At 36.1% G+C, this 19,395-nt stretch overlaps 1 protein-coding gene across 1 annotated transcript; it reads left to right on the forward strand.

The window, feature by feature from the left end:
- Window positions 1-1,697: 1,697 nt before the first annotated feature.
- LOC105829465 (ATP-binding cassette sub-family G member 4) lies at window positions 1,698-19,126 on the forward strand. Its single transcript, XM_028190046.2, has 12 exons — window positions 1,698-2,402; window positions 6,664-6,833; window positions 11,282-11,514; window positions 12,427-12,544; window positions 12,621-12,810; window positions 12,920-13,127; window positions 13,220-13,396; window positions 13,603-13,967; window positions 14,181-14,349; window positions 14,435-14,535; window positions 14,618-14,773; window positions 14,902-19,126. The coding sequence occupies exons 2-12, from the start codon at window positions 6,673-6,675 to the stop codon at window positions 15,244-15,246; spliced, it is 2,223 nt and encodes a 740-aa protein (XP_028045847.1). The 5' UTR covers window positions 1,698-2,402; window positions 6,664-6,672; the 3' UTR covers window positions 15,247-19,126.
- Window positions 19,127-19,395: the final 269 nt, after the last annotated feature.

The raw sequence follows: 19,395 nt of genomic DNA on the forward strand, positions 1-19,395 counted from the left end.
ATACGTTCGGAATAGAATGAATGGGAATATGGATTCAGATCTCACTACATATCCATGGCCAACTGTCCTATAATATCATGGCCCTAAAAGTTGTGAAAGATGGTCAACGCTTATGTTTCAATACTCTGATAATATAAAATTTTTATTAAGTATTTTTTCTTTAACTTCGATTATTAATGTGAAGGAACATATATTCTTTACGTATACGTATGTATATAATAAACAACGTAATGGACCCCGACGTGGCAAAATGACACTTGCGTCAGAATCCGAACGCGGACTTCGATCCTCATTCACGCGAGTGCAGGTGTCCGTCGAATGAACCTCACCGTTTCCATATTTCTCTTTCTTACCAACGGGCCGTATCTCTCTGTCACGCTTGTGAATGCCAGGCGAACAGCCTTCCGTTCTCGGTGCGGACGTACTTATGCTGGTGCAACCGCACTCAGTGAGTACCTCCAGCGAGTTCAGTGCTAGAGTATCGACCCACGGCATGTGGTGGCACATTCTCCTTTCTCCTTCGTTCCTTCCTTTCCTCCTCGCTCGCACGAGAAATTACAGTTCCCTTTCCTATTTTCTATCATCGTTTCACTTGATCCCGCCTGCGCTCTTCATCCATGCTCTCCTAGAGTACTCCGCCGTGCTACACTAAGGTCGATACTCGCGTAAACGTACACGGGAATCCCGCCAGTGTGGTGCGACCTCGCTTTGTTGTACATGCGCGATGTGATCAACGATGTACAACAAGGAAAAGGCACCCTGTCCATGTCTCTTTAAAGAGCCAAGAGATTCGTTTCTCATGCAACGTGACAAATTGTCGAACAGTGATTATTTTTATTTTACTTCTCTCTTTACGTCTCTTACTTCTTTTATTGAATAAAGTACATGTAATGTATTTGATATTGTAATCTTTTTTTTTTTGTTAGTTATACATACGTAGTATTTTATACTTGACAAAATTAATTTTTAATTAACCCTATCTTAAATGACGGAATTATTTCTTTACGCAGAGGATAGTTATGTGAGCGAACGGTAGACAATCCGCTTAAATTCGTGTGTGTCGGTATTCTGAATCATCTCGATAACCAGGAAATGAAATGAATTATAGGAATTTTACGGTCACATTCTCCCCTGTAAACGAAATTCGTAGAAGCAATAATGTACACATATCAATGGCGTGATTAATACGTTGAAACTAGTATTTAATATCACAAACTGATATTAGATTCTTGATTATGCATACAACAAAAACTTTTGAAACTGGAAACAATAAATTTAATTGCCATAGAATATACGTAATTAAGTTACCTATACTACGATAACATAATCGATTAAGTTAATTGCACGATAAAGTTTTATCATTCTAAAGTTCAATATTTATCATAAATGTTTTAACAACAATCAGGACAAGGACTGTCCTTGACTTTAACCCGCGGTAACGATAAGTAAAATGTAAAATCTGTTATTACGAGATAAATTCTGGAAACTGGATGTACAAAGAAGACAAAGAAAAATTAGAAATTTATTTCTTTTCAAGAATGACAATAAGTACGTAACATATCAACAAACTGTGTTACGTAGACTGAGACGTGTGAATATTGTGAATCAGAAAATGTTTTTTACGTATACAGTTATGAGATGAAAAAAAAGTGGATTAATATGTTTTATATTTTTTTATGGTTTGTGCGTTTATGATTTTCCTTATTTTCGCACGACTCTTATGAGTTGAACCCATCGAATCGATTTTTCGTAAAAGAAAGAAAAACGGAGCATATGCAGTTGACATTAGCAGTTAACGAATGAGTTTTTTCTTTTGTGCAGCCGCCAACAAAGAAATGGGAAAACTAAGGTAGGGTAACGATCACCGCCGCCGTCCCTGGACCCTGCCTCTCACGAGCTCAGTTCGCTTCGTCGTCGGTGGAGGTGGTGTGGAGGTGCATAGCTCGACAGCTGATCGCGGTAGTGAGTCGTGGAGAGATCGGCGCTCTCCCTGCATTCAGTCGCAGTATGCGTCGTGGATCCGTTCGGTGCGTTTGCTCCGATCCTATTCGATCGGTCGTTGAAGGATAATCTATACGTTCGCGATCGATCGCCGCTGAACGGCATCCGAAGATTGTTCCGAAACGAATGCAGTGTTACGAAGGTGGTGGTGCGTCAGTCATCAGAAGACACGACAGAGTCGATAACGCGGGGTGGAATCTTGGTACCGTGGCGTTATCCCTGACCGAGTGCGAGAATCAGAGTGGTGGTCCGTGGTGGCTCCTTCGTACCTGAGACACTTCCGCTTTGCAGCCCCGAGATAGGGGAGGACGAGATATTCGACAGGTCGAAGATGCGAAGCATCATCACTGGGGTATGAATTCGGATGTCGGGGCGGTAGCTGAAGTCACTTTTGTCCAAAGGTAGGTAAGCTGTCCTATTAACGTTAATTAATATGCGTGTGGGACGAATATGTGATTATCTCTTGTTTTAACAACGATCAGGCTTTAGCTCTTCAGCCGTCCTTGCAACTGTGCGTCATGAACACCATGGACCTACCCCGCGTCCGTTACACGGTAATCAATTACTTAACGAGGGGTGGAAATTAATTTATTCTCGAGTGGTCCTCCCGTTTTATTACCGATGCTGCAATTAATTAATTGGAGCCACGCGAATGAATATACTGTGATGCGATGCGAAATCAAGCTTCGCGTAACGATGTTAAAACACTAATCGTGTAGTAACGCACGCTTTATTCGGTCATCGACATAGAGCCTCCCCAGCCTCTATCGACGAATAGATGTTGCCTCCCGTTCGGAAATTTGATTCAATATTTGTTCTACGATTAATGTTTTCGTTTCTCGTTTTTGGTGAGATTTGATGAACGAGTGAGGATCTCGTAGCTCTCGTTATTTATACGAATTATTATTTTCGAGATGACAACGGGCGGAGACAGTCATTTCCATGCAAGTCAATAACGCAATCATTTTGCTTTTTATTTCCGCCATACGTGACATTATTTGCACCACGCGGAAGAAACTAGAGACATGTGTTACTGGTTATTTATAGTTTGCTTTCGTCACGACTGTGATCTTGCTACATGGCAGATCTCTATTAAAAAAATGTCTAGAGATAGTTTATTACAACCAAGTTTCCAACGTTATTATCACCATACCACGTAGGGCGGAACAAGAGATTCCTTTGTCCGGTAAGGACAAATTCAAACGTCTCTAGAATCAAGATCGAGATGCGGGTCGCTTAATAAATGTCTTGAGATCAACATCAATAAGATAAGCGAATTACATCGAGCACATGTCGCGTATGTATACGACATTGCATTTGACAAGGAGAATTTGCGTATTATCAATACAATCGATAGTACTTTTGTTCGAAAAATTGTTATCCATTACTAAACATTCACACATATTTTTTATTATAGTAAAAATTTGCTCATTTTCAGTTAAATAAAAAGACTTGAAAGAAAGAGACTTTGTTCTATAAATTAATATTCTGAATAAGTATGTATAAATTTAAAAATATTGAATACTTTATAATATTAAATTTTGTAATAATGAATTACATCATGAAGAATTATGATTCATTTGATAGTTTTTTTATCTATTAAGTACACCTATCTTTGATAATCAAAACTTAATAGTCGACTCAACTGACAATTTTATTGGGAACTTCAAATAAACGTCGCAACGTTTCGACTGTCGTTTACAGTTTTTTTTCAAGTGATTACAATAATAAATTATAAAAATCTTTTTCGGAACATTTGATGAATCATAAGTCCATGTCCGAAACCAAAATTCGAACAATTCTTGTTCGTCATAAAATATGATAATTATTGAATTAAAAAGGATAAAAAGAATAAAGAACTTTTTAAAAACTAGTTTGCACCGAAGGAAAGTAATCATCGAAATGACATTTCACACAATCGAGACCAAAGTTCCGTGCATAATAAAATATGATAATTATTAAATTAAAAAGTATGAAACTTTAGAAAATCAGTCTGCACCGAAGGGAAGCGACTGTCGAAATAATAATTGTGTGAAATGTCATTTTGACGATTGCTTCCTTTCGATGCGGACTGATTTCTTAAAGTTTCATACTTTTTAATTTAATAATTATCATATTTTATAACGCACGGAAGTGGTCGAATTTCGTTCTTACGAGCATAGACCCATGATTCATTAGATGCTCCTAAAAGGATTTTTGTAATTACTTAAAAAAAAAATTATAAGCAACGGTCGAAACGTTGTGACGTTCATTTGGAGTTCTTAGTACAATTGCCAGTTGGATCGACCATTAAGAGATTTGATTTTTTATTATTGTTATTCATTATTGGTGATAAGGATTTGGTCTTTTATCTATACTTTTTTTGTTAAAAATGAATGGTTATTTAATTAATTATATAACTAAAAACGAAATTGTAAATAAAGCCTTTAAATAAATCAAGGGAATAATCATGCTTTTTTTCATTACATCGGAATTAAATTTCTTCAGTTCGAAATACTGCTAAGACACACTCATTAGTGTTTTAGAGCAATTGTCACTGCGATTGATTTGGGAAAACGAGTCCCACATAAATTAAGCGCGGCCCTCATTAAAAGTCCAAAACTGAACTTTATCTTAGTGTTCAGAGCCAAACGAAAATGCCTTTTTGGTACACTCCGTGGCGGTTCGGAGGTACCTTATCAGACTTGCAGAATTGATTCTGTTGTGAGCAGAGCGCTTAATTAACGAGAGCTTTCGGAACGATCGAGCGACTATTGCCTCTGAGGCTGATCGGTACATTTAGCTGTTCAAACAAAGAAAGTCGCCCGGAAACCGACCGATTCTGGGACGTTGTCCCGGGATAATAAAACCAAACGATCTCATCTCGATCGGCGCCTAGCTGCGGGTTGCTGACACAGGCGAACGACAGAAATGGCGGTGAGTAAGCCGTTGCCGTCGCGCGTGCAATATGCAATTGCGCGCGTCGTGCATCACAAACATGGGGCCGGCGTAATTCCTGACACGTGCACGCCCTGCAAAAACAGAGAACGCTCCGTGGTGGTGGTGGTTCCTAACAGCCGGAACAGCCGTGAACTGATCTTCGATTTTCGAGATTCTGACGCGAGAGACGCGTGGAAGTAGCATCAATGAAATACTGTGTACATAAACGAGAGATATGCCCTGAATTATAGCATATTGTGCGAATGGTGCTGTGAATTAATCTCCTTTAGGACTTAATAATACTCAAATTAGAAGCGCCTTCTCTCTCTCTCTCTCTCTGCTCTATTTTTATATAACTAAAAATAAGAGTAAATCATTTTATTATATATTATAATTTTGATTGTAATTATTCTTTTTCTTTTTTTTTGTACATCACTTTGTACTTTATATCTATGTGTATGCGACGAGAGCTCTTTATCTTCTTTTTTATTTTTATTTTTTCAAACGACTTCTTTCAATATATCGTTTATATTGATATTTTTCTTTTATCAATAATTAATTCTTCTTATCAAGAAGAACGAACTTCAAGTTTGTAGCGTGAAATGTAAACTTTCTCCCGGGATAGATGAGCATCACGATAGTAATCAACAGTAAGACTGTATCTGCTAATTTCCTGAAAAAAGAGTAAACCCTATTAGGAAACTCTATAATGTTTACCAAACATTATAATGACGCAAATAATGATTACACGTATCTTGTTGAATTTCTTCGTTCTACATCTATTGCTCGAGTTCGAATGAAGCATGTTCGAATAAATCACGATTATTTCTTAGTGAAATATAAACTTTCTCTCTTTAACTGAAAACGCGACAATTATCCAAAGTTTGCTCAACGTTTGTACTTGTTCGGTGCATTAGTACTGGAGAAACTTATGCACTCGAGTTACATATTTCCCTGTAGATTCGCACGACAATTCGCGTAAAGAATGTTGAATTCTGCTATTAATATTTTCGTTCAAAAACAGCTAGAAGATATCATCACGTACAACGATAACAATATGTGATAAGATAAATTTCTCTTTCTATATTAACTTAAATTTAAGTTTACAATATAGAAATTATCTTGCTCCTTAAATCTTTTGCTCTCTTTTCTGAAAACAAAATAAAAGATTTATAAAGTCACACGTTTAACAACGTAACGCAAAACGAACATTGTCGATATAAAACAAGAAATGTCTATTTGGTTATCTCTAATATTCTATATACAGCATCTAATAATGTCGAATCGATGGGCTTCCTAGAGACTATTCTCAATCCATTGATTTTAAATTATTGAAGCCTTCCATTTCGCCTGTCTTAAGAATTTTTCGATAATACAGTACTGAAATACACAGTACAGTGAGAATATCGTGCACAACATCTTCAGCTAACCATATGACAATAAAACAAACGGAAAATCCCGATGTTGATGAAGACAAGACACGATTCTTGGACCGCAAAATCGACAGATCTGTCGAATCATCAAGAATCATTACTTTAAGTGCTTAGGATATCTTAATGTAATTCCAAGTATTGTACCCTGTCTAAGTACTCTCTTGTATTCTCAATGAATTGTGTAAGTTTGATAAACATCTTTTCGAATATCATTGTGTCTCCGAGATAAAAGTTACGCGTGGTAAAGATAAGTTTGTTATTGAATGCCATGAAAAGATGTTATTCTAACATGTAAATTTATTTTTTACAGTACGACTGGATGATGGCTGACCTCAAGAACCTCAGCCTAAGCGGTGGTGGAGCATCCAGGTATAGCGGCGATGAACAGGTGCAGTTTATTCCAGGTGGGAGTCATCAGGTGACAATTAGATCACCTCCTCCCTCCTTACATTTGGAAAATCTCAACAATGTCGTCCACGGGTAAGAATTTATTTATTAATTTATTGTTGTAATTATTATACGTTTAATTATTATTTGCATACTATTTGAAGTTTGGATTTCAACATCTAGAGCATTTTAATACATAAAATATAATAAATGAAAAAAAAAAAGAAATATAACACAGTCAGTCAGAACATTATGTTACTATTAGCTAAGTACCAATGAAATAAATAAGTACTAAACTTTGAATGTACAGATATATTGATTAAATATTAGATTATTGAATAATGAATAACTAAAAATGTATAGAATTTCCTGTGCAAAAAATATGTAAAGACAAAAGTACAAAGAAAGGAATAAGGAATATATCGTGCCTGATTACGTAAAAGTTTTTATAAGTGATAAAGAAACTTTTTTTTGACACGCTGTTACATAATCACATTTTTATAGACTTGCTTGACTCGTGCAATTATTGGTACAACAAAAAATTAATCGACGAAAGTAAAAATAATAACCTAATGAAATTGAATGTCTACGTTACCGATATAATTTATCTTGTTATGACTTTAGATAATGTTTTCAGTTTTATAATTGCTATATAATCTTTTTCATTGAGATTATTAAATAAATAAATCTAAATTGTTATTAATTTATCTTAAATAGTTTAATAGTTGATAAACGTGTAAAATGGTAGTTACTTATGGACAGAGTTAATATAATCATGAAGAAAACTAACATAGTTGCAAGAATTTCTATATTGTTCTCCTACGCAATATGAAATAGTACTTAGAAAGGTCTCCAGATTACCTCGAACTCTACCAAGTAACCTTCGTTTCTGGCTTTAAGAAAAGGGAATCTAGTTTCTTTATTCGTCCTCGAGAATGTAAATCGCTTATGATCTATTGTTTAGCATTCTACGACATGTATGATATTGATTTATATATTACGGTATCTCTTTACGATCCCTTAAAAATATTATATAGGTTTGGCGTATATATTAACAACCATTATCTATTTACAAGAAACTATTACAACGTTTAATTAATCATATAATTTATATTATTATTTTCAGAAATCTCTATTAATTATGTTAAGTTTGTGATAAATGTACGAAAAGATAAATCAGTTAATGAACTAAAATACCTAAGATTTTTGTTTTTATTATTGCTTTGAAATTAATTTAGCGCTATTAAAATATTGTAAAATGTAGCAAGTTAATTTAATAGTCATATTGAGATTAGCTTAGCTCATCGTCTTCTTTGTATCGTAATTTTAAGATTAAGCATAGATTCATTTAGAAGTATATAAGTCAGAATTTGGTCGTGCGTCATGAAAATCATGAACAGAGTACAATTCTCGGCCTACACGCAAACCTTCCCTTTAAATACTAAGGTCTAAAAGGGATCTCAAGGCCCTAGTTTCGATCGTAATTCAAGGTTTGTGTGTGTGTCCTTACATTTTCGACAATTTAACCTATTGTCGCTAAAAATAATGTTCAATTTGTATATTAAAATGCACAGTATTTATGTAATATAACTTATGTAATATAACTTATAATGTCTATAAGCAACTTATTCTTGCTGCATGTTATGTAAATAAATTTGTTATTGTTGAAGTTAATGATAGTTGAGTTAAAAATCCGCTGCGATTTAATTAATTCGTTTTTGGAAGAATAATTGACAAGAATTATTATACATGGCTGATTACGCTAGCTTCATTATTATCACAGACTGGAAAAAAGCTTTATTAATTACAAACCTATCCTCCGAAATCAAAGGAAAATTTATAGCTAGAAAGAATAGCAATGATTCCGGCATATTCTGATTATTAATGGTTACTGAAAAGCTCATAGTATGACAATCGATTCTAATTGTTTTAGAACCTGTACAAATAATCGGTCAAGGTTTATGACCTTACGGAGCTTTGATTAAGCATTCCTCGAACTTCGGCATTCCCCGAGATCAAGGAATGTACTCATACTTGTAAACACGCGTGTAGTTTAAATTTTACAAGATTTTAAATGCAATTTCCTGTAAGTAAACGTCCATGCGACGGTGTGTTATGAGATACAGTCGAGTTCTACGATTCTCTGACTCATCCTCAAGTGCACCCGCAACGCTTCGAACAAAGACGCCTTTCCTTTGTACGATTCTCTCAGTGATTTCTGCGAGTCAGTCGACCGAATAAAAGATCTAGCTTTCATTATATTTTGTAAGACGAAGATAACAAATTTTACTTCGACATAGTATTTCAAAGTAAAAAAAAATCTTTGAAAAAAAAAAAAATATATTACATATGACATATAATTCTTTGTAATTGGCTTTTTTATTTTTTTTGTAAGAAATATGACTTACAAGATATATGAAGAATTCTTTTCAATAATTAAATTTAATTCAGTGTCATATTGCAGGCTAGGCACTTAAGACACTTAACGCGTATAAACAAGTGGAAAAGTACTTACTATTTAAAATTTTTAGTGCTATTATGTATTAATGTCGTGCATATGAAAAATCAATAGACAACAAGAAGAACTTGTAGGAACAAAAGTTTGTTGAGGGCAAGGTTTTGCATTAAGACATGATTACAAATACAGAGAGGCGTATAGAATCGAATAAAGTTTTACATGCATTTCCATTATCCAATTTGCTGTGTAAAATAACGGAGGCTACGCATTCATATTTTCGTTAGATTATATTATACTGATTCATCAACTGCCACGCGGTCAAAAACATGTGCTTGAAAAACTCTCTGTTAAACTTATTAAACTTGCAAAACCATGCATCTGCAATTTATATATAGGTAAATCAAAATAAAGTAATATCAAAACAAAATAACAACATTATTAATATTTATCATATGTTATAAAATTAGATAATTTAACAATAAATCAAACTAAATTAAAAAGTAGCATCACATAAATAAAAGATGATAAAAGTGTTATGCTTTCTTTTAAATTTATACATGCTGATGTCTAAGTTCAATGTCGAGTCTTAAGTATGCCTATTTATTGATCTACGCGAAGCTTTGAAAATAAGTAATATATCCAGTAATAAATACGTTAAGTTCTATTGATTTTACTTGATCGCTAAATCTTTACGAGACATTTCGATTATCTAACCAACGAATAAGTGCTTATTTTTATTAGCGTTGTCCATTGAGGTCAGATTTTTTGGTCTTTTTTGCGAATTAATATCATTTTCTCGTTGCATAACAGTTTTCTCGGATTTTACTTACCACGTTGAACTTACTTTTTGCATTCCTTTGAAAGTTTTTCCAATGAGTGCGATTGCCGGGGATAGGCGGATATATGCAATATTACTAATCATAGACTTAGCGAATAACAAGAAGTTAAGGAAAAATTATTCCGATGAGTACAATCCGCAATTTTCGCAAAAAGTCACGATAGTGAATCATCCCAATGATGATTACGTGGAGTCATAGAAATATTTATATCTCTCGATGTGATGATTTTTCTGTCACGTTCAACCGTGCGCAAAGCAATAAAACTAACGAGTCTCGTGTCACATTTTTGTCTTTCTTTAACATTAGAAAATAGTAAACTTTCACGCGCGTGGCCATAACGGCGGCAGAAATTGCAGAAAATCTACGTTTACAACGGGAAACGTAGAGCGCACGCAAAATCGTTATTAGCTACGAGATGTAATGATGTACCGTGACGGTAGACGATGCAAATAAAAGAGAAACGACTTTGATGGGATAAATTGCATTTCTTCTACGCGCATCTACGTTGTACGCGATTATAATATCAGTGAGAAAAATTGATATCTACATTTTATACGCATCGAACATTTATGACAATAAATTCTTTCTCTTAATTCATATGCAAGTGATAGTAAATAAAAAAATATAAAATTAACAAGGTAGAAGAAGACATCATATTCGTACATTGTTTTTCGAATCTGGAAATAACTATGAACTAAATATTCAGTGCAATATTGCATCTGTTTAACATTCAATAGTATTCTTTTCCAAAGACAATCGGGCTCATTACACAATGTCATGGATTAATAGACATCATGGTCATATACTATAAAATAAAACTCAAATTGCGTTAAAACGTCGAAGGCCATTAATGCGTTTAACATACAGTTATGGTTTTATCCGACCTTACAAAGCAATCCCAGTTTTTAATTAGGATATTATGGCATATATTCCTAAAATTTCACTGATTTCTAACAAATCGGCGTTCATTCGCGACCTTGTCGCTTATGCATACGCGGCATGTGCGTCCTCATTCATTGTAGCGAGAATCGTGCTATTTAATTTTAATATATATGGTTCGCGCTATTCGAGCAGAAAACGAGAAGCAATACGTAGATTATTCATTGTTTAATGTGTCCGCGAATGTGATTCACGCAAGGATATGTGAAAGTTCGGCGGATTTTTGCAATTTACGTATAGACATTTAGCTGTCGGCACTTAATTGGCAAAGCTAACAAACGGACGAAAATATTTCGTTGTTACAGTGGCTCGCAGAACAATCTTCACTGCAGTTGCAACGGCAGCACATCGAACGGAACTGCGACTACGGTGTGCACCGGTGGTGTTCTAGCCAGGAAGGTGCCGAATCACAGCGGCGCCAGTCCTGGACAGAGCAATAAGAGGCCAGCAGTGTCGTTGACACATCTCCCGAAGAGGCCACCGGTCGACGTGGAGTTCAAGAACCTGGCCTACAGCGTGTCCGAAGGCAGAAAAAGAGGTGAGTCTCGAAGAAGAGCGGCAATCACAATTACACGTTTAGAAGATTCCGGGAGAAAGTCCAATTCGCGTTCTAGTAACGCAAGGCGTGTCATTATCAAGGCGCGATTGTTATCGCGAGAGAATGAAATAAAAAAGATATTGAGATGAGACGAGCGAGACCTCCCACAATTTTAATGAAATCAACTGCTTGTGCCTCGGAATAACGTATCGGCGATGTATTTTCGACGTCGCGCTATCGATTCAATAACAGCTTACTCTGGCGCACGAAGATGTAGATAATTCAAGACGTTAGAGTGATCGGATTGAAGTGGCGAATCGAATATACGGGGCACCATCCAGTAGGCTTTTCGTTCCATCACAACGTGTGTGAACGACCTGACCGAAAAAATCGATAGAAATGCACGGGCAGGTAGCCGTTTCGGCGCAGTTGCATCGTCCGCGGTGCAGCTGCACCGGCAATAAAGAGGTCAGCCAGGGGTTCTTTCTGTCTAAAAGGATATTAAATTAGAATGCATCTTTGTAAAATAATTTGGCGAACGTGACAATATTGGCAAGATCGTAGCGAGAATTTTGGCAATCAACTATACCAGAATTGAAGCGTTATACATTATGAAACACTCTATCTATTTTTGCATTTGCTGAGTATATTAATCACGTGACGTTAATCAAAACTGAATAACGTCACATTTAATATATCTCGTCTATAATGTATCTTATATAGTGATATATGTATATATATATATATATATATATACATACTTGGAAAGTTTCAATTTCTGAAATTTTAAATTTTAAGAAGATTTACGAATCTCTAGCGATATAATCCGCACTGCGGATAAAATATTGTACAGAGAAATTACATATAATTCATGGGCCTGCCATTTCTCTTTATCTCCGCTTTACATTGCAGGATACAAAACTATTCTAAAATGCGTGAACGGAAAATTTAGATCTGGAGAGCTTACGGCCATTATGGGACCGTCCGGCGCTGGAAAGAGCACACTTATGAACGTTTTAGCAGGTTACAAGTAAGATCGTCTTGACGAAAGATTAACAGCGCATTGATCTTGAGCGAGAATCGTAATCATTTTTTATATCTTCTAGAACATCACACTTGAGCGGGTCGGTGCTGATAAACGGTAAGGACAGGAATCTCAGAAGATTTCGAAAGATGTCTTGTTACATTATGCAGGACGACCGACTTCTACCACACCTGACCGTTTACGAAGCGATGACAGTCTCGGCGAACCTGAAGTTGGGGAAAGATATCAGCGCAACTGCCAAGAAAGTAGTGGTACGATAAACATGATTCCTCTTCTCCCGCGTCTCCTCGTGAGAAAGACGTAAATCAAAGAAAGTCCAGAAAGTCTCGTGTTTGAAATTCTTTGTAATCGTATTGGCAGATCGAGGAGATTATGGAAACGCTTGGCCTACTCGAAGCCAGCAACACGCAGACCCAGAGTCTCAGCGGCGGCCAAAGGAAGAGATTATCGATAGCACTGGAGCTCGTCAATAATCCACCGGTTATGTTCTTCGACGAACCTACCTCCGGTCTGGACAGCTCTTCTTGTTTTCAGTGTCTAAGTTTGCTCAAATCCTTAAGCAGAGGAGGTATAGTTCCCACGGGATTTTTCGAACCTACCCTTCACACGTTTATAAGCAGAAAAGGAATCGTTATCGATTTCTGTCGATGCCTTTTACAGGAAGAACGATCATATGCACAATCCATCAACCGAGTGCGCGATTGTTCGAGATGTTCGACCATCTGTATTTACTTGCCGAAGGTCAGTGTATATATCAAGGCAACGTTGGTGGCCTGGTGCCCTTCCTGTCGTCGATGGGTCTCGAGTGCCCGAGTTACCATAATCCAGCGGATTACGGTAAGTATACTTGATAAAGTTCCCATTATCCCAATTGATCTAAATTTCAACTGACACTTTTGTGTATGGGATTTTGAACTATCCTATATTATATTTGCTCAAATAAGATTAATCTCAATCTTGTAAATAAATTTTGAATATCATATAAAGTATAATATTCATCGTCAGAGTTTTCACGGTGTGTTAATAAAACTTTATCGGTTTAGTGATGGAAGTCGCCTGTGGCGAGCACGGCGAGTGCGTTCATAAGCTCGTGATGGCTGTCAACAATGGCAAGTGTAACAATTATCAGCATCATCAGGCAGCTATCGCCGCGTCGCAGACGGTATCGAACGACATTGCTAAGGAATCGCCGCAGGAGCAAACGAAACCGGAGGGCGCAGCACTGATACCAAACGGAGTTGCGAAGCCACCGACTGGCACGACGATGATCAATATGCCGGTTTCTTGCACAACGTCGTTGCTGGATAGCGCGGAAAGCATAGAGCAGAAGGTTGGCTTTCCAACGAACGGTTGGCTGCAGTTCTGGATACTACTCAAAAGGACATTTCTGTCACAGATACGAGACATGGTAAATATAATGTACTTGCACATAATTCGAAATATTTTTTTTTGTCAGCTTTTCTAAGAAAAACGATACTCTTTTATCGAGTCTAAATTAATTTTAAAAATTACGCACATAACAGTATTGTGTCATTAAATGGACATAGCGTAATTTATGCTTTTTTAAGAAACTTTCTTATTGATAACTTATTTTAAGATATCTGATTCTTGATTTGTATAGACACTAACAAGAGTAAGACTGATCTCGCATATAATAGTCGGCTTTCTGATTGGTGCAATTTATTACGACATTGGCAACGAGGCCTCGGAGGTCATGAGTAATGCCGGATGTGTCTTCTTCACGGTAATGTTTCTCATGTTTACCGCCATGATGCCTACGATATTAACATGTAAGTGGTTTCATAGTCACATTACACCATCGCAAAATGTATCTGCAAAACTCGTTTTATTGTTACTATGTTACTTGTATCGCAGTTCCGATGGAAATGTCTGTATTTGTGAGGGAGCACCTGAACTACTGGTACTCAGTGAAAGCTTTTTACCTCGCGAGAACATTGGCGGACTTGCCGTTTCAAGTGAGTACAATTTAATCTCCGTTGTCTAATTAAATCTAGGATACATCGGGCCGACATCGGGCGTAATGATAAATCATTACAGATGGTGTATTCTATAGCCTACGTGGTGATCGTGTACTTCATTACGTCGCAACCGTTAGAGACGGAGCGTTTTCTTATGTATCTAAATATATGCATACTGACGTCGCTGGTTGCACAATCCATCGGTCTGTTGATAGGAGCAGCGATGAGTGTGGAGGTAATACCGATGATCGACAAAGTATCACTATCCACAAAAACCTTTCTTATTACGTATATTTAAAAAAAGGGCGCTTAATTTCCTGTTTCTTCCAATCTTCCCTATTTAATCGATATTATGATCCGCAGAGTGGAGTGTTCATCGGACCCGTAATGTCGGTTCCCATCATCCTCTTCTCTGGCTTCTTCGTTAATTTCAATGCTGTACCAAAGTATCTAAAGTTTCTCTCGTACGTGAGCTACGTGAGGTATGGCTTCGAGGGTGCCATGATCTCCGTGTACGGTTACAATCGGGCGAAACTCAAGTGTTCCGAGTACTACTGCCACTTCAAGAGTCCGACGAAGTTCCTCGAACAGATGGCCATGGAGAACGCGGTCTATTGGGTAGACGTTGTCGCCCTGCTCGGCTTCCTTCTCGTTCTCAGAGTGGTCGTTTACTTCGTGTTGAAACTCAAGCTGCGATCCCTTCGTTAAATACATTGAGTCCAGGACAGACAATAATCACGTCGTGATTGTACGACCGCCATAAACCACGATCTGAATATCATTCAGGATCATACTTTCATAAATGCGAGGTACCAATTCAGCGAGAGAGGGTCGAAATTAATTTGATTTCAAGATTGAGAAAAATATAACTTTTTTTATGTTTGTTGATAAACGATAACGGTGAAACTCGTTGCGTAAAAAAAGCATTTACAAAAATAATATATGCTTTGAACATGAGGTAACGCAGTAAGTTATTAATTTAAAATTTATTTGATATATGAATTTTTATGATTTTAGCGATTTAAGTCGTTAGAGTATGCGAGATCTTAATTTTATTTTTCCTCCCTCTCTCTCTCTCTCTTTCTTCTTGAATTATGATACTTTTTTATTAATTAAATCATATAACATTGACGCTTCGAAGGGTGCTTAATTATCGTAACGGTGTTTGCGGTACCAAATTGAATGATCTCTGCCGTTGGCAAAAGGACACTCTAAATCTACTTTGTTAATTCGAGTAAAGTGGCTACCAAGAGTTACCGCGACGAGAACTCGAATCTAATTAAAGACGAATCGTAATCTTAGATAGGCGTTTAAGAGTAAGTGGTCTAGACAGAAGTTAGGCTACCTTCGATCATGCATTAACAACAGTAGGCCGATTCGCGACGGCAATACATCGGGCTATCCGGTATCGAATAAAAATCGCGAACGTTTATAGCCAATTACTACGAACTCGCCAGGAGCCTTAGGCCCATTTGAGACTCCGTGTCCCTCCAACGAGCGCGTTTAAATGCGAATAAAATAGAGGTTTCTATTAGGTAGGCAGGGTAGGACACACGGATCGTTAAAAAACAAGTCTTTCATTATTCTCATCTTTCATTATACGCACATATATATGTATATATATATATATATCTATATATATAGTTCGTCACGTTCAATTACGATCGATTTAGGTATTTCGGAAATAAACGAATCGCATATTTACGGTCGTAGTAGTGTCGAACAGAAACAATTTGTGAACACCGCGAGCAACGCTCGTTCGCGGATGACATTTTCGAAACAGTGATGCGATCGAAACTCACACATCTTACATAATCAAATAATCACTCTTTCTTCATATCGTAATTTCGTCAACGATTTACCTAATAGTTAATAATAATTATTATAAAGGGGGTAAAGATGAGAAAAGAGAAGTGTTTATTGTAAAAAGCTCATACTTGACCAATCACTAGCTGCCTGAGCGTTGCTTCTAAGTGCGAGTACTAAGTGTTGTTACACTTATTATAGTACATAAAAATTATTCAAACAATGGGAGAATTGTATAGCTGTATAAAGCGTAAAACAAGATAAATGGTACGTTAATAAGTACGTTTCGTTTTTGTAATAATATTATTCGCGGCCTAGTACGTACATTATTATTTATTCAGCAACTGACAGAGACAGCAGTAATTAAAACTGTATTGCAGATATTTTCAATTTATTTTACACATAGATTCACTGTAAACATTATTGATACTAAATCGGCGCGGCCCTAATCAGGGAGGAAATAGAAATATCGGGAGAGGTGATTTACTCAGTATGTTGATTTCGCAGGTGATATAGAGCATATTTTATTTCTAAGCATTATAGAATTTAGTTATATTATTTTTAGTATGTTATCCACAAAGCTACAGGTGTAAATAACAATGAATACGTTTCACTTTTTATGTCAACGAGTGAATAACGATAATGGCAAAACGACAAGGCAATAGAGTCTATCACGAAAGTTATAATTTCATATATTTTACTAATCTCTCGCGCAATATTTTCTTTTACATTAAATATACATTACATTCGTTGGTAATGGTATATTTTTTTACGATTTAATTAGTAGATTACATTTGTTATCACGTAAGTAATAAGAAAACAGCATTTACATTTTGTTATTCTTATTTTATTTTGTATATTTATTTACTTTATTATATATATATTCATAATTTACCGTAAACCGATCGCATGGCTATATAGTAGAAATACTTAGGTTTACTTATAAAAGGTTTCGAAGTGATCGAAATAATTTCTTCGAATTGCGCGTAGCTATCTTGATCAATGCTTTATTTTGACAGTATTTTCTTTCACTTGCCAGGTAGTCCTTTGATTAAAAAAAAAATTTAGTGACATTGTAGTCGATATTAATTTTTAAGATTTTTATACAATTAGAATCTGTGTATAAATAATTCAAACCTTTATTTTATTTTACTTCTGATATTAAAATTGCTGAATATATGTATATCTCTAGAAATATTACTGAGACTTTTATAAATTTGGTTGTAAGATATATTTTTGCAATGTGAAATTAAATATCGTTTTTTGCTAAGGAATTTGTGCACATACTTTTCGAATCATATGATTCTGATGTTGGATGTATATTAAAAGAAGATACGAGCACATTAATCATTAGAGTAGAAAATAAATTTCTACATTTTTAGAGTTATATATATCTTATTATATAATTGGTCATTTTAATTATATTTGTACTTATTACGTGAAAAAGATGGAGCAGTTTTTACGATGGTGATAAGAAAGGGAAGAAACTTTAGACTGAAAATTGATTGCTTTAATTGATTAATTATGTATCTTTCTTATATGTTATTGTAAAACTTAATTTTTCTATGCCGATTATTTACTGAATTGATAAGTAAATAAGTTACACATAAATCATCCCAGAAACATATTGGTTAATTAGTCGTTAGTAGTCGTTACGTGGAATGCCAATGACCTGATGTTAACAACAACAAAAAAAAAAACAGATATTACATGACACTTGAATAAAAAGAAGTCTTATCCGCTAAGATTAAAAGTTCGTGTTTAGGGTGGCATTTGTAAATGTACGATATCCAAATGATACTTTCACATTGCACGCGTTGTTAAACTGATAGCGCGGATCGTTAAAGCGCTCAGACCTCGATATGCGTTTTGGTTTTATTCCGATAAAGCGCGCATTATATCATATAGCAATATTACAGTGTAAATTTCTCTCGATTCATTCATCCATACAATCGAGATCTGAATGTGCAGTACGCCGACGTATCGATCGTCGCCTCTTTTGATAATAGCAGCTAATTCTAATCATGCTCGATTGTGATATAATTTTCCTGTTTGTCAAACTTCTTGTATAACAATGCCGCGCAGGTCGCGCTCGAGATATCAGCTCGACAAAAAGAGATCGAAACAACGATCTACAATCGACTTACAATCGTACCACGCGCTCTGTGTTCAAGATTTCACGAGCGTTATCAGCAAGCGCGCGAATTCTTCGTTGTAAACCATCAGTGACGGTCCTGCTCATGGAACAAGAGGGAAATTGCGTAAGAAAGGATACAAGGGTGCAACATGTAAGAATCCATTCAAATCCATTTGTCGCTTCAAAAATTACGCGCGAAGTTGCCGGACTTTGCGGACTTTTCCGCCGCACATTGATAGGTATATCAATTCCTCCACATGATACTATCAGGATGCTGCGACATGGCTCTCAAACGGCAACTCTGAACCTCTGAACACATCTAAACGTATACGTTCACACATATACACGACACACATACGCATACATCGATGTACAACGTATAACGTTACACGAGCATCATACCGAATATCGCAATCTTTTTTCCACTATCGTGATTTTATATGACGGAAAGAATTTGAATGTGAATTGTGTGTGACTGTGTGTGGACGTGAAAGAGATCCCTTTTCCGGTGTATTCCGAGTAAGAAACGGGGAAGAAACCTTCGCTGAATTTCGACGCTAACGTATTCGTACTGCGTGTCTTGATTTTATTGAGGGACATCACGTTTGTACTAAAGCACAAATGAATAAACGATTGTATCAATGACTGAGTTATTTTCCTTGAGTCAGGCTTTGATAGCTTAAGATGTTCACGTACCGATGTAAAATTTCTGTCGAGTGACGACTTCGAAATTAATCGGACGAAGAAATTTGTAGAAATGACGTAGGAATATTCCGCACGTTTATAGATACGTGTTTACGACGTAGCTGTATGTTGTAGACTTTGATCCGACGTCAAAGAGCAGCAATAAAATCACGTGCACACGTACGACCGACGTCAGATACGGGTCAGTGTTATTTTAAACATATATCTTT

This window comes from Monomorium pharaonis, chromosome 8, assembly GCF_013373865.1.
Source record: "Monomorium pharaonis isolate MP-MQ-018 chromosome 8, ASM1337386v2, whole genome shotgun sequence".
NCBI classification, from domain to species: Eukaryota; Metazoa; Arthropoda; class Insecta; order Hymenoptera; family Formicidae; genus Monomorium; species Monomorium pharaonis.

Excerpts from the sequence above, each read along its gene's own strand:
- LOC105829465 (XM_028190046.2), top strand. The coding sequence starts at position 6,673 with ATGATGGCTGACCTCAAGAACCTCAGCCTAAGCGGTGGTGGAGCATCC. Across the intron at positions 12,811-12,919 it reads CAACTGCCAAGAAAGTAGTG|ATCGAGGAGATTATGGAAAC; the intron begins GTACGATAAACA and ends TCGTATTGGCAG. Across the intron at positions 13,397-13,602 it reads CCATAATCCAGCGGATTACG|TGATGGAAGTCGCCTGTGGC; the intron begins GTAAGTATACTT and ends TTATCGGTTTAG.